This window comes from Marmota monax, unplaced genomic scaffold (genome assembly GCF_021218885.2).
Source record: "Marmota monax isolate L192 unplaced genomic scaffold, Marmota_monax_Labrador192_F-V1.1 WCK01_AAM20220418_F8-fsc00020, whole genome shotgun sequence".
NCBI lineage: Eukaryota > Metazoa > Chordata > Mammalia > Rodentia > Sciuridae > Marmota > Marmota monax.
In genome coordinates, this window is record NW_026692912.1 from 16,735,578 (window position 1) to 16,756,397 (window position 20,820).

The following is a 20,820-nucleotide window of genomic DNA, read 5'->3' on the forward strand; positions in this document are numbered from 1 at the left end:
CGAGCTGCCGGCCGCCGGCTCCCACAGCGGCGGGCAGAGCGGCGCTGCCATGGCGCTGGCCGGGCCTGGGACCCGGGACTGCAGGCCCCTGGCCCCGCTGCTGCTGCTGCTGCTGCTGCCGCCCTGGGACCCTGCGCTCGCCCTCCTGGCTGGTGAGTGGGGCCGGGCCCGGGGGGCGGGGGTCTGTTTCCCCAGACGGACCCCAGGCCTGCGGCCGGGCGGGGGGCCGCTGCTCCGCGTGGTGCCAGGCCGGAGTTGCAGGGACCTGGGGCTGTTTCGTGTGGAGGGGGCTTTCAGGAGTGGGCTGGGGACCTGGGTTGGGTTGGGTGTGAGTGCGTCTGGGGAAACTGAATCCTGGAGCCTTGCGGCCGCTAGGAAGGGTGCTGAGGTGGGTCTGTGGAGCCGGGCTGGGGACTTGCTGGGAGACGGCCTACCCCAGAGCCTGCTCTGAGTCACGTGCTGGGCCGGGTGCAGTTGGGGGTGAAAGTTGTGAGTTGCTACAGGTGTCCCATGAGCTGTGTCCAGGTGAGTGGATGTGGGGAACTGAGGGCCGAGCTGCACTGGGGTATAAGTTGTCCAGTGGGTCTTTGCAAGGGACATGTGGGTCCTGGTGGGAAGCAGCAGACCCCAGCCTGGTGAATTGGCTGGAAAGAGGGAAGGAGACCCCAGGGAGCGTCCTCCCTGCCTGCCCTGCGCTCCCTCTGTTTGTGTGGATTCCTGCCTGCACTTTAAGGGGGAGGTCGGGCTGCTCTGGGTCCTTGGCTGGTGGCTGGAGATTTGGGAACATTTTTGTCCCCTGTTGTGCCCTCTCTGGCATTCCCAGACCAAGTTGGAAGGGCTCTCTGAAGACGGACCCCTGTTCGCCAAGGGGTTTCTGCTTTTGTTCAAGTGGATTCCCGCACAGAGCCTGGAATTCCTACTGGGGGGTCTAGGGGAGGCTTTGTCTATGGGGACAGGCCTGGGAAGTCCCTCGCCCTGTCACCACTGGCTGGGAGAGGGAGCCAAGGAGGGCCTGTCTGGGCTCCTCTGCACTCAGGGGAACCCCTGTTCCTGATGCCCTCCTGGGGGCTGCCAGGGAGAATGAGGACCCCATTTTTGGGGGAAGGAAGGATCAGGGAGGGACAGAAACTTGTGAGCTGGGCTCCCTGGGGCTCCTAGAGGAGATGCCTAGGTACCTAGGCATGTGTGCACACTTTTGGGGTGTGCACAGGGCACACATGCCACATGAGCAGGTCGTGCACAGCACACTGCCATGCACACACACACCAATGCATGCATGTTGATGTTGTGTGCGTTTACACTCAAATGTGCACCCACATACCTGAGGTGGGCAGGTGGACCGGATAGGACATAGAAGGCAAGGTCCCTGAGGTACACACTCACCCCACAGCCCTACGGGGGCTTCTGGGGCAGCCTCCCCTTGCAACATCTGTCAGCTGCCCCAGCCCTGGGGATCCCTGAAGCCTGGGGTGGGGGCACTGCACGGCCATCTCTGGATGCCAGTACCCAAGACCTGACCACCTGAGGGGGGCACTTGGAACTGTGTCACTTGGAAGCTGATTTCTATCCCAGACGAGGTGGGGGTTTCTGAAGGCCCTGGCCCCGGGCTCTGCTGCCCATCCCTGCCAGGCCCTAAGCTGGGCCCCTTCATCCTGGGCCACTCTGCCACAGAGGCCCGCTGGTTGCTATGGAGAGGACCAAGCATCTTGGAGTACAATGGGGCGTAGGGCTCTCACATCTCCCCCTCCCCCCAGCACTCTGGGACCCATCACAAAGGGTTTGGCCCCTACCCTTCAGCCCCTCCTCCAACAAGAGGAGGTGGGGGCCTGAGGGACAGAGGCAGGGATTGTGGGAGGGGAAGCCACACACAGTCAACCCAGCCTCAGGACCTGCAGAGAGTTGGGTCTGCCACAATCTAGGGTTTGTCAATCAGTCATCAGGTGCCTCGTGGCAACACAATCAAATCCAATCTCCCCAACAGACTGTGAGATCAGCTCTGAGACCCCATTCACAGAGGAGGTAAATAGGCCCAGAGACGATCAGTAACTCGCCCAGAATCACACAGCTAGTGTGTGGCAGGGCCAAGATTTCACAGCGGGCTCACATAAAGCCTCCTTACAGTCACATCCCCTCTCTCTGCCCTTGTAAGATGGGGATAACCACACTCCTAGGGCCATCACAAAACTTCAGTGGGACAATGCAGTGGTTTTCCAACTTGGTTTTGGCAGGGAACCCCAGTTTCAGACAGAAACGCATAATAGTTTATGGTCAGTAGTTCAAAGTGGACTGTACAGGTGGCATGTCCTCCCCTTGCTCCAGGAGGTGCCTTCCGCTCTGTGCTTTGAGACACAGTTTGGAAACATGGGGACGTGCAAGGCCAGGCCCAGAGCAATGCTCCATCGTCCACAGCCATGTTGCAATTAGTCATTGAACGATGGCTTTTACCCTGGGAGGTGAACATTTTTGATAAAGAGTATTCCACACTTTGCTGTCTTTTTAGAGTATTTTTGCCCTTTCTGATAAGGATGAGTCCGGCCATAGCCAGGCCCAGCAATAGTAGGGGAACAGTTTTATCCAGTCTGTGCTAGAACTCCCATCCCTGCTATTGGGTCACTACTTAGAAATATTCTTGCCTTCTCAGGGAAGGAAGCTCCCCCAAATCCATCCTTAGTAAGGCACATCTCATGTTGGAGGTTATAACTTAATCTGTAACAGGTGAGGGTAAATAAATGGGAGTTACTGGGCTGGGTGAGGCCTGCTACCAAGGTTCTGGGTGAACAAGAGGCTCTTCTCAAGAGGCTCTTCTTTCCTTTTGTCCTTCTCTCTCTCTTTTGTATTGGGAATCAAGCACAGGGCCTCTTGCATGTTAAGCAAGTCCTGTTCCTGAGACCACTATTCTTTTTTTGTGTGTGGTGCTGGGGATTGAGCCCAGGGCCTTGTGCATAGGAGGCAAGCACTCTACCAACTGAGCTGTATCCCCAGCCCAAGGGCCACTGTTCTTAAGAAAAACTTTTAGGTCTGGGGATATGGCTCAAGTGGTAGCGCGCTGGCCTGGCATGCGCGAGGCACTGGGTTCAATCCTTAGCATCACATAAAAATAAATAAACATATTGTATCCACCTTAAAAAAATATTAAAAAAAACCCCAAAAAAACCTTAGAGACCTCCACACTAGGGTGAGACTGTGGGAATGTACTAAGAGGACAATACGTTTGTGGCAATTTCATATGTATTGGCAGATGTGGACTCTCTGAAATCTGAAGACATCTTAGTTTTTGGAGGAACAATGATCCTTGGCAAGTTTATCAACCTTTTTTTTTTTTTTTAATCAACCTGTTTTGAGTTAAGGAAAGCAGATTCCTTAACAGGTACCCCCCCTCCTCTGGTGTAACATTGTAATAATAATAGATACACAGCCTGGAGCGCATAGTAAACACTCTGTAAATGAATTGTCTGCCTTGCCCTTCCCAAGGGAGGTGGCAGGTTCAAGGGGCGGGGCAGTGGCCGTTAATCCCTCCCCTGCCAGGTCAGCCCAGGCAGCCCAGAGGTCAGCAGGGATTTGTAAAGATAAGCACAGGCCCCTAGTTGCTGGGGCAACAGGCCCCGCCCCTCCAGTCTGACCCTGGGGACAGCCTCTCCCCTGCCAAGCTGCCCTCCCAACCTCTCTGCCCTGGCCTAGCCTGGTCTTCCTCTTTGCCCTGGGCTAGCCTGGCCTCCTGGGCTAACTCCAGGAAGCTGGAGACCCCTGAGCACAGGGGTTGGCATTCCTCAGTGTGCAAAGGGATCTCCAGGGATTGGAATCCAATGCAGATTCTGGGCTGTGGGCCTGTTGGTTCTGAATTTCTAGGTCTAGAGTGAGCCCCAAGAATCTGCATTCTTGATACAGGTCCTGGGTGGTTCTGAACCGCCTGGAGTGGAGGCCCTGGAGCAGGGAGAATCGGGTTTGGATTCCAGCCCCTGGTGGCTATGGGACTGGAAAGTGGCGTCATCTCTGAGCCGCCCTTTCCTCAACTGCAAAAAGGAAGAAGGGCACTGTCTACCTCCTACGCAGCCGCGCAGATGGACGGAGATGGCCCAGGCGAGGTGGCGGTCTCGATGAGCAGCCTCCTCCCTCCCTGCCTGGTTCTGACTAAAGCTCCTTCCTCCCTTGGGGCTGGACTCTGCCTCCAGGGCTTCCTCATTTATAGTAACAGCCCTCAGTCCCTGACCCTGGGAGGACCCTAGGGGAGGGCAGACTGTCAGAAACACCCACCCGGTCTGTGTGGTCTCCCAGCCAGGTCCCCACTGTCCTAACAGGCAGCGCTTGGCCCTGGAGGCAAGCTCCTGCAGACCAGGGTGGGGAGTCCCTGGGCCACAAAATGAAGGTGTTGTCCTGTTTGAATTAAAATGGGGGCCTGGTGGCACAGGATCCAGCAGCCAGGTCCTTCACAATGGAATCATGATCTCTGTCCTGCTCCAGAACTGTACCAGGCTGGCAAGCTCTGAACATCAAGACCATAGCCCCTTGCAGAGGGTTCCCCAGGTGCCTGGGCTTCACACGTCACCTTGGGGTGCCACTTGGGGGCACTCTGGATACCACCTGGGCCTGTCTGATGTGCAAAACCTGTGCATTTTCCTGAGGGAGCAGGGTCCACTCCCACCCCCACAGGACCATCTTCCCAGCCCCAGGTGATCACCCCTCCCCAGGCATCCAGCCTTGGGGAACCTATCAACTGCTTGGTCACAGAAGCAGGAAAAGGAAAAGGAACAGGAAAATGACCAACTACTCACAAGTCTCTCAGAGATGCCCAGGAGCCCCTGCCCTTACACATGTGACCAGGCCTGGGAGAAGGGGCTGGGAATGATGCCCCTGCCCTGAGCTGGAAGGGGAAAGTGTGGGTAGAAGGCCCCTTTTCCCCTGAAAGTGTTTTAGATCTGCCCTGCCACGTGTCTGGCCCTGGGGGCTGCTAGGGCTCCCCGGTGTTGAGTTGCACCAGGTGCTCTGGGCTCTGGAGGGTGGGACTGGACAGCCAGTTGTTTCCCAATGCCTCTGTGTGTTTCTCCATTGCACTGTCCCCATCCTGCTTGGGTCTGCTGCAGAGCGTGGGGGTCTGGCAGTGAACAACCCTGCCTGCTGGAATGTGGATGACGCCCCAGAGGCTGCCAGCCTTATCTGGGGGTCTTGGCTGGAGTGGGGGAGGGGAGGGTGCAGGGCCTGATGGGCCGTGGGGCCTGGCCAGTGTCTGGATGACAACCTGGGCGGGGGAGGGTGCCTCCTGCTAGAAGCCCTTCCCCCCACTTGCTGAGTCCCTGCGGTGGAGCAGGCTCTGGACCTGAGGTTCTGAATCCTCCGACTTCCCACGTCCCCAGGGACGTACTATTCTGTTTCTTTTCACACTGGGAAACGGAGGCTCAGTAGGAGAAATGACTTGTCCAAAGTCCCACAGCTAGTAGTTTTCTCAGTTGGGATTTGAACCTGTTAGCGACAGGCTTTCGAGTGGGGAGGAAGGAGGGAATGGAGGGGGCTGGATTCTCCTGGGCTTGGTTTCCAAACTGGATGCCACCCTCAACAGAGGGGCTCCAAGTGCAGAAACCCCGCGGTGGCTGGCTCAGGTGTTCACTGCGCAGGCGCAGGTGGGCTTGCCGGTGGGGGATGAAAAGAGGGCCAGGGCTCCTCCAGAGCTCCCCAGGCGGACAGCGGGAGGGGTGTGCGGGCGGAGCCCACTCCCCTGCTTTGAAGTGGCCACGCTGCTCCCTTCCGAGCTTGAGGTCTCAGAGCTCAGGTTTCCGCCGCCGCCGCCGCCGGAGTTACCAGCCCCCAGCAGGCCGGAGGGGGCGGGGCGCTGCCTCTCCTGGGCTGCTTCCCTCCCCCTCCTGGGCTCCTGTAGGGAGCAGCCTGCAGAGAGGAAGCCCAGAGGGGACCCCCACATTGTGGATCAAGCACCCCACATTGAAGCTAACTCGCTGCGTGACCTCGGCCAGCCTTTGCTTCCTTTCTGGAGCCTCACTTATAAAATGGGCACCAAGTCCCTGCCCAGGGGCGTTGCAGGGACGGGCGCTCACAGGGTTAGTGTCTGCTGCTTAATCCTGCCGGAGCCAGACACCCTGGTCCTGTTTCTCTGCTCTGCAGGCACTCCTAAAGCCATTCCCAGTTCCCGAGTAGAGCGACTGCAGCTTGGGACCCTGCTCGCTCTGGGTGTGCTGGCCTCCGTGCCTGCTCCGGAGTGTGGACGCCCGTGTTGCTTCCTGGGTCTGGGTTGGGCTGAGTACCGGGAGGGGAGCGTCTGCACAGCCCCCGCCCATCCAATCTCCTCTCTCCGCAGGGACGGTGCCTTCAGAGACCCGGGGTGACTGTGCCTCAGACCCGTGTGCTCCAGGGACCCAGTGCCAGGCCACAGAGAGTGGTGGCTATACCTGTGGGCCCGTGAAGCCTCAAGGCTGCGCCACTCAGCCATGCCACCATGGTGCTCTGTGTGTGCCCCAGGGTCCAGATCCTAATGGCTTCCGCTGCTACTGCGTGCCTGGTTTCCAGGGCCCGCACTGTGAGCTGGACATCGATGAGTGTGCATCCCGGCCCTGCCACCATGGGGCCACCTGCCACAACCTGGCAGATCGCTACGAGTGCCAGTGCCCCCTTGGCTATGCAGGTAATGGTGTATGCTGCCCTGCGGGGAGGTCTGCCCCCATCCCTCCTCCCGTCTGTGGCTTGCAGGGAAAGCATCACAGACTCAATTCTGACTTGGGTCTACAGCTGCCCCAGGCACCGGCAGTGCTGGGTGTCCACTCCTGGACTTAGCACAGAATTGACACTTCTCAGGCCAACCTGGCAGCTGGGGGTGAGAGTCTGTGTGTTTGAGGTCTGGCACAGCGCCTGGCCTGTATGGGGCATTGGACAAACATTTTTGTCCCTTCTCCAGAGCTGAGTTTGGCTTAGGGGGTGGAAACCCCTCAGGCATCTCTGGCAACTCTGAGCAGACAGGCAGATCTGCCTGGTTTGGCTTTAACAGGACACCCTGGCCAGTGGTGCCAGCATTTTCTCACTCCAGACCTGTATCAAATTGTCCTGTAGACACTTGAGGGTCCTAGAGTGAGAATATCCTGCACAGTTTAGGATGGAATGTGGACCCCTTGCAAAGACCTAGCATAGAGACCCACTCCTGGTCTTGTTCCAGTTGTGATGCAGATGTGGCCCCAGGGGTCCCTGCTGCCTTGAGTGGGATAATGTACATACAAGTGCTCAGAAAACTGGCTGACATTGAGAACACATAGTTCCTTCCTCCAGAATGGTGGTGTTGGTGGGGGGGCCCAGGCCCTTCCCAGCTCCCAGGTGAGAGCATCTTGCTTCTTGGAGTGGCCTGAAGTTGGGAAGGAGGTCTTCCAGCGAGGCCCAGTCCTGGGCCTTCTGTAGTCCACTGTGTAGACACGTGAACTAGGTCAACCCTGAGTTCAGGCATTAAGGGCAAGGGGTAGTTTTGAAGTCACCTCAGAGCAAGGGAGACAGACTGGGGGGTCTGAGTTCCAGGGGAAGGAGCATATAGTGAAGAGTGGCCCGCTGGTGAAGATGGCTCTGGGACACTGGCTCCCTGAATCTTTCTCACCGTTTGGATGTCTCAGCGTCTGCACGTATTCGCTGGGTAGATGTGAGTGTGAGTCACATTTGTCTGTGTGTCTCCTCTTTGAAGTTCTGTTTGCGTTCATAAAAGAATTCTTGCATCTTCCATTATCTGCGGGTATCTGGGCTCTCTGAATACTTTCATGTGAAAGTGCACGTGTGTGGGTGCCAGCAGGTGCCTGTGACCCAGATGTGCGGTGCTCTGGGTAACTTTCTGGGTGAGTGGTGAATGTGAGGGGGCAGTGTTTGTAGTGACTCATTTTTCTTCTTCCGGTTCTGAGCCGGGTGGGGGAGGTTGGGATTCCAGGCAGCCTGGGCCTGGCTCCCCCTGGCACGGGGGTGGGAGTAGGGCTGGAGGGTCATGGGAAGGAGAAGGTGTATTTTGTGCTCACTGAGCTGGGAAAGGGGAGGGTTCCAGCAGGAATCAGCTGGGTCCCTGGCCCCCATGAGCAAGCTCACTTAGGGGACAGCTCCCACTGGAGTCTGCAGTGACCCCTGAACCCTAGGGTGACTATCCAAACCATAAGGTTCTCCATGTTTCTCCATCTCCGCCCTCACCTGGTGGAGGGCACCCAGCTGTCCCGGTTTGTGCAGGTGAGCGGGTTTCCCGGGAATAGGGAGTCAGTTTTACAGCAAAAACAGTGCAGAAATTACTTACTTCAGCCTTTCCAGCCTGGGTATTTTTTTTTTCCAAGTATCCCTCCTCTGTGGGGTCCCTTCCTAACACTTTTCTCAAAGCCACCAGAGCCTTCTAAAATGTAGATAGGACTGTCATGTATCTGCTTACAGCTTCTAGGATGAGCCCAGAGCCTGTTACCTGGCCCAGGTCCCAACACCCCCACTCCTGCCTCACCTGCTCCACTCTCCCCATAGCTCCTGACCCATAGCTCCCCATGGCTCCTGGGGCACACCCTCCCTGGGTATCAGGCCCCTGACCCAAGCACAGGGTGACTCACTGCAGTCTCTTTCTGGTGTCCAACTGCTCACCACAGTCCTCTGCCTCAATCCTCCAACTCCCCAAAGCCTTCCCTGTCTCCCCACATCCCGGACCAGACCCGGGATCTTGCTTTCATAGGATCAGGTTCCCTTATTGAGTTAACCCTTATTGAAAGCCAGTCCTAACGTATTGACTGAGTTCCGGTCTCCGGGCCCAGCCTGCTGGGAGCTCCAGAGGGCGGGGAGGTTCCCTGATTGTACCCACTGCCTGGGTTTCCCACAGCAGCTCGGGCTGTGGAAGACAAGCGAAATGCGCTTCCCTTTAGAGCCTCATAGGTGGCTCCTTGTAACTGGAGCTGCCCCAGGTCCCCGGCTTGGCCTCTTTTGCCCCTCGGGTAAGCAGCTCCGGGTCTCTGTGTCTCCGGCCCCTGTCCAGGAGTGACTTGCGAGGCTGAGGTGGACGAGTGCGCCTCTGCGCCCTGCCTGCATGGGGGCTCGTGCCTGGATGGCGTGGGCTCCTACCGCTGCGTGTGCGCACCGGGCTACGCGGGCGCCAGCTGCCAGCTAGACATCGATGAGTGCCAGAGCCAGCCGTGCACACATGGGGGCGTGTGCCACGACCTGGTCAGCGGGTGAGCGATTGGCATCGGGTGCCTTGGGCGGGGGGGGGGGGGCTGCAGAGCTGTCGTTCACTTAGGCCGGTTCGCCCCAGGTTCCGGTGTGACTGCTCAGGCACGGGCTACGAGGGCGCGCGCTGCGAGGAGGAGGTGCTAGAGTGCACATCCGGCCCCTGTGCCAACAACGCGTCTTGCCTCGAGGGCCTCGGAAGCTTCCGCTGCCTCTGCTGGCCAGGTGTGTGCATGCATGCTCCCTAGGCGCCGCTGTAGGTTGTGGGTGCGAAGGTGGGCGGGGGGTAAGGGGCAACGGGGCGCGTGCAGTGCCATCTGGGCCCTTGGACCTGTGTGTGTGAGAGACTGCAATCTGCCTGAGCCTCAGTTTACTGATCTGCAAAATGGGGCTGAAAATAGCACCCACTCCTCAATTTGCAGTGAGGAGGGCGAAGGTGTAATGGGGGTGGAGCACCTGGCACAAACGACATGCTTGGTAATACAAGACAGTAGGAATGATGTGCTGCTGCAGGTCTCCATGGTCATTTCTAGCCCCTCAAAGCGACCCTCACTGTTGACTGCATCCAGAGCTGTCGTCCCTGTCTGGCCATGGGCTGGCTTAGTGGCAGTGGAGGGGAGATGCCTGATGACCTCGCGTGACCTGATGCCCACGTGTGCATCCTCAGGTTTCACCGGAGAGCTGTGCGAAGTGGATGAGGACGAGTGTGCTGCGGGGCCGTGCCTCAACGGTGGCCTGTGCCTGCAGCGCTCAGACCCAACCCTCTACGGGGGCGCCCAGGCTGCCTTCCCGGGCGCTTTCAGCTTCCGCCACGCTGCTGGCTTCCTGTGCCACTGCCCTCCAGGCTTTGAGGGTGAGCAGTCAGCCAGTGTCCAGACGTCCAGGGAGGGATCCCCAGTCCGCCCACGGCCCTGCCACCAGGTGGTCTTGTGCCACCCTGCCTGAAACAGCCCTCCCTCTGGACCTCAGGCTCCCTTGCCAAAGAATGGACCCTTTTAGATCTGGTCTGGCTCTGAGGGTGCAGGGGGCCTCAGCCAAGCCTCTTGCAGGGGACGACTGCAGTGTGGACGTGGACGAGTGTGCCTCATGGCCATGCCTGAACGGAGGCCACTGCCAGGACTTGCCCAACGGCTTCCAGTGCCACTGTGGGGATGGCTATGCAGGTACTGGGGTGGGGTGGGCACTGGGGGCGGGCAGGGTTAGAGTTGTCGGGCCTGGATGAGAAAGGTCCCTTTTGTCTGATGTATGGATTGATGGGGACAGACAGGAAATGAGGGAGAAGGTGGGTGTAGTTGCCCAGGTGACAGACAGCTGAGGGGGGCTGAGCCCCATCAGGCTTTGGAAGTGGGAGGGGAGGGGGCTGATCCACTTGAGAAGTATTTAGAAGGGACAGCTATAGGTCCTCATGAATGGGAGGTGTCAAGGACACTAGTGAGCTTCTACCAGTGCCCTGGGAGACACTGACCGGGGACACTGACTGGAGGTGCCCTGGGGGAACTGACTGGAGGAAGGTGAGTTCAGTCTTGCTCATCCAGTCTCTGGAGTGCGCTGGGGCTGGTGGTCCGGGGGCTGGGGGCCAGGAGAGGGGTAGGTGTGGATCCATAGACGGGGTCAGGACTGAGGCTGTCTGGGGCATCATGAAGAGGATGAGACTGAAACAACAAAGGAGTTGACTGAGGCCCAGAGGTTTCCAAGGAGGACAGAGGAGGAAAGGTGGGTGAGTGCAGAGAGTTGGGGCCGACAGAGCAAGCTTTTCCTCTGGGAGTAGGCACAAACCTCTCTCCCTGCCTTGGGTCCATGCAGATGCAGACACATGGACACGCGTGAACCTGAGGAACGGCGCACACTCCCAGTGTCCCCACCCCCTCTGGAATGTGTGCGCCTCCCCCACACCTCCTGCATTCCTTCTGGGCAAACTGCCTTCTCCCCCTGGAAGGTTCCTGGGGCTCCCCTGACCTGAGGAAGGCGGTGGTGATCACGACCATTCCTCCTGCCCTCACTCACCAAAGATGTTGGGGCTCAGCATCCCCTCCTAGTGGCCAGTGCTCTGAGAGCCCTGCAAGCCCATCTGCTGCTTCCATTGGCTGAGGTCCCCTGAGTCCTCTAGGAGTGGGTGACCCACTGCATGCCAGGACTCTGGAAAGCATTTTCTGGGCATCCTGCTTCTCACTGCCACAGCCCAATGAGGGAGGGTTTAGAGTCCCCATCTCACAGAGGAGGCAACGGAGGTTAGAGAGGCCCAGGACCGCCAGGTTCACCAGTGTCAGTGGGAACCCAACTCCTTCCCAGTTGAGCTCAGCTGACCAGGGACTGGGAGGGCAGATCTCTGAGGTCAGAGTTTAGCAGGAGGTCCTGGCTGTGGGGCTGGCATCCTGGCCCATCCTCCCTTTTGGCAGCTCTGTGTGTGGGGGAGGCCAGCGCCTGGCATTCCTGAGCAGACTCAGGAGGAGGCAGGCAGCCAGGCAGGGAGCTCTGCTCCCGAGCCTCGGCACCTGCCACCACTCTCAGCCCATCTGTGGGGTACTGCAATGTGGCTGTGGGTTCTGCACCCCTTATTGGGGGGTCTGTGGCTCCTGGCAGGTATGGAGGACGGGGGCCAGGGGGAAGCTGGGGCAGGTGGCTGGTGGTTCCCAGGAGGTGGCTGTGTTTCAGGCTGACTGGGGCTGGGCTCCGAATCCTGGTGGCTGCTTTGGGTGTGGATTCCTCCAGCTGGGTTTGGGGCAGGGCTTGTCTGGGTTTGTTCTGTGGAGCTGACTAAGCTGGCATTGGGCTATGGCCTCCTGACTCAAGCTGGGGCCAGTGTACCTGTGGGGAGGCTGGAGAAGAGGATGAGGTGGTCCCATATAGCCAGCAGGGGACACTGGAAAAGAGGAACCGAGGGGACAAGCCTGGGGATGGATGGCCCAATGTGCCCCAGGTGCATAAATCAAACCCCACCCTTCCATTTTATCACACTGCCCACAAAAGTAATGTCCTTTACTGGGCACCAAAGATGTTCAGGTCCCCGGTGGAGATGTATCTGAATAAACAGAAAACTTTGCCTACAGGGTTCTGGGGAGTTGTCCCTGGGAGTGGGGAGTGACAGAGTTGTTTGGGTTGGAAAGGCCCTGGGCGCTCTGAGTTGGATTTTGCAGGGTTAGTAGAAATTTGAAAAGTAGAGTAATGGAGGATGAGGGAATGGAATAAGCAAAGCTCCCAAGGCAGGAATTTCCGGGAAATGCTTGGAGGAAGTGGAAATTCAAGGCTTTTAGGGAGCAGAATTGAGGCTTGAGATCCTGGTAGGGCCTAGCCCATGGACTCCGGATGCGTGAATGCCTGGGTGAGCAACTGAACTTGAAGAAGCAGAGGGAGCTCCCGGGTGCTATTTCAGGAGTAGATCTCTGGTTGGGGCAGATGGGAGAGGGGCTTCTGAGGCAGGTGAGCTGGAGGCTGCTGGACTGTGTCCCAGGAAGCTGGCGAGGCAGGAGACATGAGGCGGGGGAAGAGGGTATGGAGGATGTTTAAGGGATCAAGGGCAGGGGGACTCACCAGACATGGCAAGGGAAGGGGAATCTTGGATTTGGGCCTATAAAGGACTGCAGGGACGAGAAGAGATCCTTTGGGAAGTGTTTGGTTGGTAGGGATGGAGGTTCACACCACAAGAGGCACGCACATTCTGGGTTGAGAATGTGGTTCTGGCCCTGGGCGCTACTGAGTCTTGGCCTGGTCTCTCCTGAAGGCCTGACGTGTCAGGAAGATGTGGACGAATGCCTGTCAGGGCCCTGTCTCCATGGTGGAACCTGCGACGATGCTGTGGCAGGCTACATCTGCCAGTGCCCAGAGCCCTGGGGTGGACATGACTGTTCTGTGCAGCTCACTGGCTGCCTGGGCCACACCTGCCCACCCGCTGCCACCTGCATCCCTACCTTCAAGTCTGGGGTCCACAGTTATGTCTGCCACTGCCCCCCTGGTACCCATGGGCCTTTCTGTGGCCAGAATACCACCTTTTCTGTGGTAGCTGGAAGCCCCGTGTGGGCATCAGTGCCAGCTGGTGGCCCTCTGGGTCTGGCACTGAGGTTTCGTACCACACTGCCTGCTGGGGCCCTGGCTACTCGAACTGACACCCAGGGCAGCTTGGAGCTGGCACTGGTGGGGGCCACACTTCAAGCCACACTGAGCCATGGTACCCATGCACTTGTCCTGAGTCTGCCAGACCTCACCCTGAACGATGGCCACTGGCACCAGGTGGAGGTGGCACTGCGCCTGGGGAACCTGGAGCTGCGACTGTGGCATGAGGGCTGCCCTTTCCATCTCTGTGTGGCCTCTGGTCCTATGGTCCCAAGTCCCACAGCTTCAGTGGCCCCCCGGCCTCCTGGGCCCTGCTCTACGCAGCTGGGTAGCTTGGCCTTTGCTGGCTGCCTCCAAGATGTGTATGTGGACGGGCACCTTCTGCTGCCTGAGCATCTCAGTGACAATGTCTTCTTGGGCTGTGAGCGCCAGGAGCAGTGCCAGCCTCTGCCCTGTGCCCATGGAGGTGCCTGCATGGATCTGTGGACTCACTTCCGTTGCGACTGCCCCCGGCCTCATAGCGGACCCACGTGTGCTGACGGTGAGGAAAGACCCAGGTGGAAAGGCAGCGCCTAACACCGGGCTCCGACCTGCCGGCCTCACGCCAGCACTGTCTCCCTGCAGAGATTCCTGCTGCCACCTTTGGCCTGGGGGGCACCCCGAGCGCGGCCTCCTTCCTGCTCCCTGAGCTGCCAGGCCCCAACCTCACCGTGTCCTTCCTGCTGCGCACTCGGGAGCCTGCCGGCCTGCTGCTCCAGTTTGCCAACGCCTCGGCCGCTGGCCTGACGGTCTTCCTGAGGGAGGGCCAGGTCTGGGCAGAGGCACTGGGCAGTCCTGCTGTGCCGCTGCCTGGGCGCTGGGACGACGGGCTCCGTCATCTGGTGACACTCAGCTTCGGGCCTGACCAACTGCAGGACGTGGGCCAGCAGGTGCACGTGGGGGGGAGGCCTCTCCCTGCTGACACCCGGCCCTGGGGCGGGCCCTTCCGAGGCTGTCTCCAGGACCTGCGACTCAATGGCCTCCACCTCCCCTTCTTTCCACTGCGGCCGGAGAACTCCAGTCAGTTCGGTGAGCTGGGCGGCCAGGCCCAGAACCTCACCCGGGGCTGCGTCTCTGAGGACACGTGCAGTGTGAGTGCCCGGGTGTGGGTTCTTTACTCTGGATCTGTTCTGTGTCCCTGGGGGCTGGCTTGTCCTTTTGCTAAGGAGGAAGTAGACTAGAAGTGACCTGCCCGTGATCCCAGTGCTGTAGTGGCAGAGCAAGGTTTGCGTTCACTTCCCTCCACCCTGCCGCTCCTACTCTTTGGTGGTCCCTGTGCCTCCCCTACCCAGTCCCTGTGTGAGACAGTCACCCTGACCTAGACAGAGGCTGCCTGAGATGGAGGAAAGGGACCCTCTGTGTTTGTGAACAAAGTACCAGCTCTGGAATTGAATAGTCTGGGTGTGAACTCCACTTCTTCTAGTTAATGGGCTGGGTGACTCAGGAAGTGGCTTCACCTTTCTGAGCCTCATCTGTAAAATGGGGGATGATGGTGACGTTTTTTTTCTTTCCTATTTTGAAATGGGGTCTCAATATATTGCCCAGGCTAGTCTCAAACTCCTGGGCTCAAGTGATCCTTCTGCCTCAGCCTCCTGAGTGGCTGGGACTGAAGGTGCACATGCTGCTGTGCCTGGCTCTCCCTGTGTGTCCGTGAGGAGGTCATGTGTCTTAGTAGATGCTCAATGAAGAACTGCTTATATGATGGTTATGGGGATGGTGCCAACTGCGGGCCTGAGCTGCCTCTCCCTCCGCTCTCCCACAGCCTGATCCCTGTTTCAATGGTGGAACTTGCCTTGTCACCTGGAATGACTTTCAGTGCACCTGCCCTGGCAATTTCACGGGGCCTACATGTGCCCAGCAGTTATGGTGCCCCAGCCAGCCCTGCCTCCCACCTGCCACCTGTGAGGAAGTCCCGGAGGGCTTTGTCTGTGAGTTTGTGCTCTGGGCAGTGTTGGGTACTTGTGCTGGTTATATCTTTTGGGGGAGGGGATGCTGCACCATGGACCAGGAATGCCAACCCCAGCCCATAGTGGTGGGCTAGCACCTCCACTGGGACCGGCTCTCTGGAGGAGGCAAGCAGGTGCTGGGTTTTCCAGGGCAAACTCTGAGGAGCCTCAGGGAAGGACATTTCAGGGAGAGGAAAGATCCTGAGGTCTACCAGAACCTTTGAAAGGCAAGGACAGAGGGGTGCAACAGGAAATGGGGTGAAGTTCCAGACCCTTTGAATTCTAGGCATGGCAAGTCCTAATGGCAGTAGGGAGTCACTGGAGGTTTTAAGTAGGTACTTTAAAAAGATGCCTGGCTGGGCTGGGGTTGTGGCTCAGTGGTAGAGCGCTCGCCTGGAACGTGTGAGACCCTGGGTTTGATCCTCAACACATAAAAATAAATAAACAAAATAAAGATATTGTGCCCATGTATAAAGATGCCTGTCTGCCAAAGGGAGCCTCCTTGATGAAACAGAGGAGCTTCAGGGAGAGGGAAGGGCAGGTAATATTATTGGGCCTATGACCTCAAGGGCAGGGTTGCATCTTGGTTTGTCTTCTCAGCATTGTTCCAGAACTGACACCCCAGAGGTAGGGAGTGCACGGGATAGGGTAGGGGACCACTGTAGTTTCCTGGACGGATGGTAGGTGGATAGGTGGGTAGGTGTGCCCAGCCCCCATCATGGCCCTGAAATGGGGCAACAGACAGTACCACCTGCATGCTGGCGGGAGAGATGGCATCTCTGGAGAAGGTCCCTTGAGTCGTTTCCCAAGCTCTCTTCCTCTCTCCGCAGGTGTGGCTGAGGCCACGTTCCAGGAGGGCCCCCCGGCTGCGTTCAGTGGGCACAACATGTCGTCAGGGCACCGGCTCAGCGGGCTTGCGCTTGCCTTCCGTACGCGTGACACCGAGGCCGGGCTGCTGCGCGCTTCAGCTGGCGCCCAGGCTGGCCTCTGGCTGGCGGTGCGCAACGGCTCGCTGGCTGCCAGCGTGCACAGCGGCCGCGGTGTGTCAGGCGCAGTGTTGCCCGCTCCCGGGCCTCGGGTGGCCGATGGCGCTTGGCACCGGGTGCGCCTGGCCATGGAACAACCGGCGGCCGCCGCCTCGCGCTGGCTGCTGTGGCTGGACAGCGCCGCGACACCTGTGGCGCTGCGCGGCCTGGCGGGTCACCTGGACTTCCTGCAGGGCCCAGACGCTGCGCACGTCCTGTTGGCCGAGAACTTCACCGGCTGCTTGGGCCGGGTGGCGATCGGCGGCCTCCCATTGCCTCTGGCAGGACCGCGGCCCGGCGTGTCCCCAGGTCCCCGAGAGCACTTCGCGGTCTGGCCGGGGTCGCCTGCTCCGCGCCTTGGCTGCCTGGGCGCGCCGGTGTGTGCGTCCTCTCCCTGCCTGCACGGTGGCGCCTGCCGCGATCTCTTTGACGCCTTCGCCTGCGCCTGTGGCCCGGGCTGGGAAGGTCCGCGCTGCGAGGCTCTAGCCGACCCTTGTCGCTCCGCGCCTTGTGCCCGCGGACGCTGTCACGCGCGCCCAAACGGCCACTTTGAGTGTCGCTGCCCACCGGGCTTCGTGGGCCTGCGCTGCAGGTGCGGAAAGCCTGGAGACCTGTGCCCGAGGGCACCGAAGGTTCACCTGGGTCGGGTTGGGTGAGGGCAGAACCCCTGGAATGATGGGAGGGGCAGAAGAGTCTCCAAAGAGGCAGCAGATTTGTCCAGTCCGGGGTCATCGCCTCCCTTATCTGAGCCTCCTCGCCCTTATCTGTGAAGTGGGGTGATAGTTCAGTTGGTTGCACTGAAGGATCAAACAGAGGTTAAGATACGTCCAGCTAAATTTGAATTTCAAATAATGCTGCTGTCTGGGGGGCCGCAGTCGGGAGCCTATGACCTCGAGGGGGCAGTGATATTCACGCCTCCTGGTCTCCCAGGTCAGGAGTGGAGAGAGGTGCATTCTGCCAGAGGGCCAGGACCATGGACATCCGCAGGGCTCAGCTGAGCAAGAAAATGCTTGGGGACAGGGGATGGATGAGCTTTGATGGTTGGGGAGCAGGCTAGAGCAGCTGGAGGACATGGGGCTGCCCTGGGGGTAGGACTTTTGTCACCCCTGCAAGTCCTTCCCACCGGGCTTCTTAAAGGCCTCTGAGACTCAGGAAATGTTCCTGCCCTGCCCACAGGTTGTGTAGGTGTTGTGGGTGGGGCCTGAGCAGCAGAATGGCAGCCCTGGGTCCCCTCCCTCCCACCCAGACATGGCTTCCCTGACCCATGTGGAGGGCTGAATTCCAAAGATGAGAGCACCATGCTTAGCTGGGCGGGTGCAGAGGGCCAGAGGGCCAGGGTGCAGCCTCACACTTTCTCCCCAGGACGCCTCTCTTGCTGGAGGAATGCAGCTTCAACGTCACCTGCCTTGATGGTGGCACCTGTGAGGGCGGACCCCCAGGCACCAACTGCAGCTGTCAGAAGGGCTTTGCTGGCCAGAGGTGTGTGTGGAGGTCGGGAGACTGGGAGGTGGACTCAGGTGTGGAGGGCTGGGCATGGTGGCCCCTGGGTCCCTGCAGCCCAGGTAGGGGAAGTGGGGATGATCACTCACCACTTCCTCCCTCACTGGCTGTGTCACAGTGCCAGGCATGCCACCACTGTAACCGGAGTTCTTTCCTTCTGGGCTTCCCAGACCATCCTTTCGGCCGAGGCCTGCTGGGCAGTAGTGATCTGCTGGCTTTTGTGAGCTCAGTCCTCAGCCCCCCCCCCCCATGTCAGGTGGGGACAGCAGAAGCGCAGATTTTGGGGCTCCAGAAGGTGGGGTCGGTGTCCCTGGGCACCTGTCCTTCCACACGATCTCCTGTCATTTTCACAGAGTCCTTTTGGGTCATGAGTGCTAGGTCCAAGTGGGTGACCATAGACATCCGCAGGGTTCAGCTGAGCAAGAAAATGCTTGGGGACAGGTGATGGATGAGCTTTGATGGTTGGGGAGTGTGCTAGAGCAGCAGGAGGACACGGGGCTGCCCTGGGGGTAGGGATGCTCAGCATTCCTCCCTCTCCAGGTGTCAGAACCCCACACCGCCCTGTGAAGCCAATCCTTGCTTGAATGGGGGCACCTGCCGGAAAGTGGATGGGGCGTATGAATGCATCTGCAGCACCAGATTCTCCGGCCAGTTCTGCGAAGTGGTGGTGAGTGATGCCCAGGGTGCAGGAGTGCCCTGACAGGCTTGCCTGAACTTCAGTGCCATGCTGTTGGGGGCAGAGTGTATAGGACATTTGTAGAGTTGTTTCTGGGCCAACCTTGTCATGGCTGAGGAGGAACAGGCTAGGGGATTCAGGCCCCTTCCATGCTGCCCGCAGGAGGTGGTTTCATCTAGGAGATTCTTGGGGGCCCACCATCTGTCAATGAGGCTCCTGGCCAGGCACGGTGCCTAGGGGAATGACAGTGGGAACATTGGGGTCTGCCAGGTCCAATTTGGGATGAGAATTTAGGGCCCACAGAATCTTAGAGCCTGTAATCTTAGAGGGTTTCTGATCCAGGAAGATTTGAGGAGCCCAGGATTCTGAACCAGAGAGGTTTGGCCACTATAAAAGTGTATGTCCCTGACCCCAGTGAGGCCCAACTGAGAAGGCGCCCAGCATCCCAGCCCTGGGGTAGAACTGGCACTGGAGGAGCAGTGGGCCCACCATGGGGGCTGCTGGGAGGGGGCTCAGGAAGCTCAGTCTGAGGTGTAGCCTTGATCTCCACAGGCTTCTGGCAGCCCGGGTCATAAACTGCAGATCCCTTTGCTTATGGGGAATGGTCCCTTTCAAGTTGAACTTTTATAGCCTCTAGCGACCCTACCTACTCACCCTCCTCCCAGGCAGTGGGGAGGAAATGGCTTTACAGCTGTCCCCAAAGGGCCTGCCTGGGTGGAGGTCTGAGAGGTCCTCCCAGGACTGGCATGAATTTTATAGTTTTGGGGCAGCTTCTTCGGGGCTGGGTGCTGGCTTTGGAGATCCAGGTCACAATGGGCTGAGACGCCTCAAGGTATAGAGGCAGGACTGAGACTCTGAGGCTCTGGAATCCTGTGATTCCTGGGACTTCAGAATTCCAGGCATGTAGAATCTAAACAGGGACATCCTGGGGGGATCTGTGATTGGAGATGGGGAGGAGGTTTGCTGGCCCCTAGAAACTGACCTGCTTCTCCCAGGGACAAACTGTCAGAGGAGCCCCCTTGGACTGGCAGGCCCTGGTGGATTCTGACCTTGCCGTCAGCTACCTGTCCCTGCTCCCCCTCCTGCTTCATCAGACCATTGTAGGGTCAGTGCTGCCCTTGTGCTGAGCGTTCAATGAGTGTGTTTTCTGTCCTTCCAGCCACAGCCCCTCAGTTGTGCAGCGCCCCCTTGTGGTGGTTCTGACAGGTGGCGTGCTGGCCCCCTGCTTGCCTAGCCCTGGGTTGGGTCTCTCACCATTTCCTGGGAAAACAGTTCTCCTGCCAGGTGTTCTCTGAGCAAGTTCTTGTGCCTTCTCTGTCTTCTTGCAGAAAGGCCTGCCTCTGCCACTGCCATTCCCGCTGCTGGAGGTAGCTGTGCCTGCTGCCTGTGCCTGCCTCCTCCTCCTCCTCCTGGGCCTCCTCTCAGGGATCTTGGCTGCCAGAAAACGCCGCCAGTCAGAAGGCACCTATAGCCCAAGCCAGCAGGAGGTGGCTGGGGCCCGGCTGGAGATGGACAGTGTTCTCAAGGTGCCACCCGAAGAGAGACTTATCTAGACCAGCCTGGCTGCTCATGCCAGGCCCCAGAGATCCTGCAGGATTTCCACCTGGTGACTCAAGGAGGCCACTACAGGGCCCAGACAACCACTGGGAGTGTCCCATAGCTGGCAGCCCCTGCCTCTGCCCCATCGTGGACTGAGGAACAGGGGAGCCACTCAGGGAAGCAGAGAGGGGCCTGTGAGGTGTGAGCTTTGCCACCTGACCTGCCGGGATTTGCCTTGGCAGATGCTCAGCTGTGAGTGGGAGGGCACCAATGAGTGCCCATGGTGTGCCAGGAGTGTGTGTGTGGGGGGGACGTGCAGCCCCACAGATTCCACTGTGAGTGCTCTGACGAGGTCACGGATGTGTCCACCGCCTCTTATATAGGTGATTGTGACTGTAGTGGGTGGGAGCAGATGATCCCATGGGGGGGGGTGGCTGCTCTGGGGGTGTGGATACCCTGGATAGCTCTGGGGCAGGGGCAGCCAAGGCTGCATGTTCTGCAGAAGCCAGTCCAGGGCTTGTCCAAGAATCAGATCTTTAATTCTGGCCCCTTCTCTCACCTCCAAGGGCAGCCCGTGCCTTGGAGACAGCTGGGAGACTGGGTGGGGGTGGAGGGAGTTCATGGAGGCCGAGCAAGATCCTTTAGACAGATCTGTCTCTGGTGCCAGAGCCAGTCCCACAAGGGAAGCACAGACCCCTGGACCCAACGTCTGTGCAGGGCAGGCCAGCTGAAGCAGAGGACCCGAGTCCTGAGCTCTCCCGCCTGACTGATCATTTGTAGAAACAGGAGGGCCCCCTGCCTACCTCACAAGGGCTGTTGTGAGGATCGAGGGGCTAGCAAGGGGGAAAGAATTTGGAAAGTTGTTAAACTGCCATCTGAAGTGAAGGACTGTCTG

General features: G+C 58.9%; 1 protein-coding gene across 1 annotated transcript; it reads left to right on the forward strand.

Annotated features, from left to right (window-relative positions):
- On the forward strand, nucleotides 1-20,810 carry Crb2 (crumbs cell polarity complex component 2). Its single transcript, XM_046451689.2, has 13 exons — nucleotides 1-152; nucleotides 6,302-6,625; nucleotides 8,963-9,158; nucleotides 9,239-9,378; nucleotides 9,821-10,006; nucleotides 10,203-10,316; nucleotides 12,872-13,741; nucleotides 13,825-14,330; nucleotides 15,002-15,167; nucleotides 16,016-16,802; nucleotides 17,573-17,689; nucleotides 18,251-18,377; nucleotides 19,715-20,810. Exons 1-13 carry the CDS (start codon nucleotides 50-52, stop codon nucleotides 19,937-19,939), a joined length of 3,861 nt encoding a protein of 1,286 aa, XP_046307645.1. The 5' UTR covers nucleotides 1-49; the 3' UTR covers nucleotides 19,940-20,810.
- The last annotated feature ends 10 nt before the right edge of the window (nucleotides 20,811-20,820 follow it).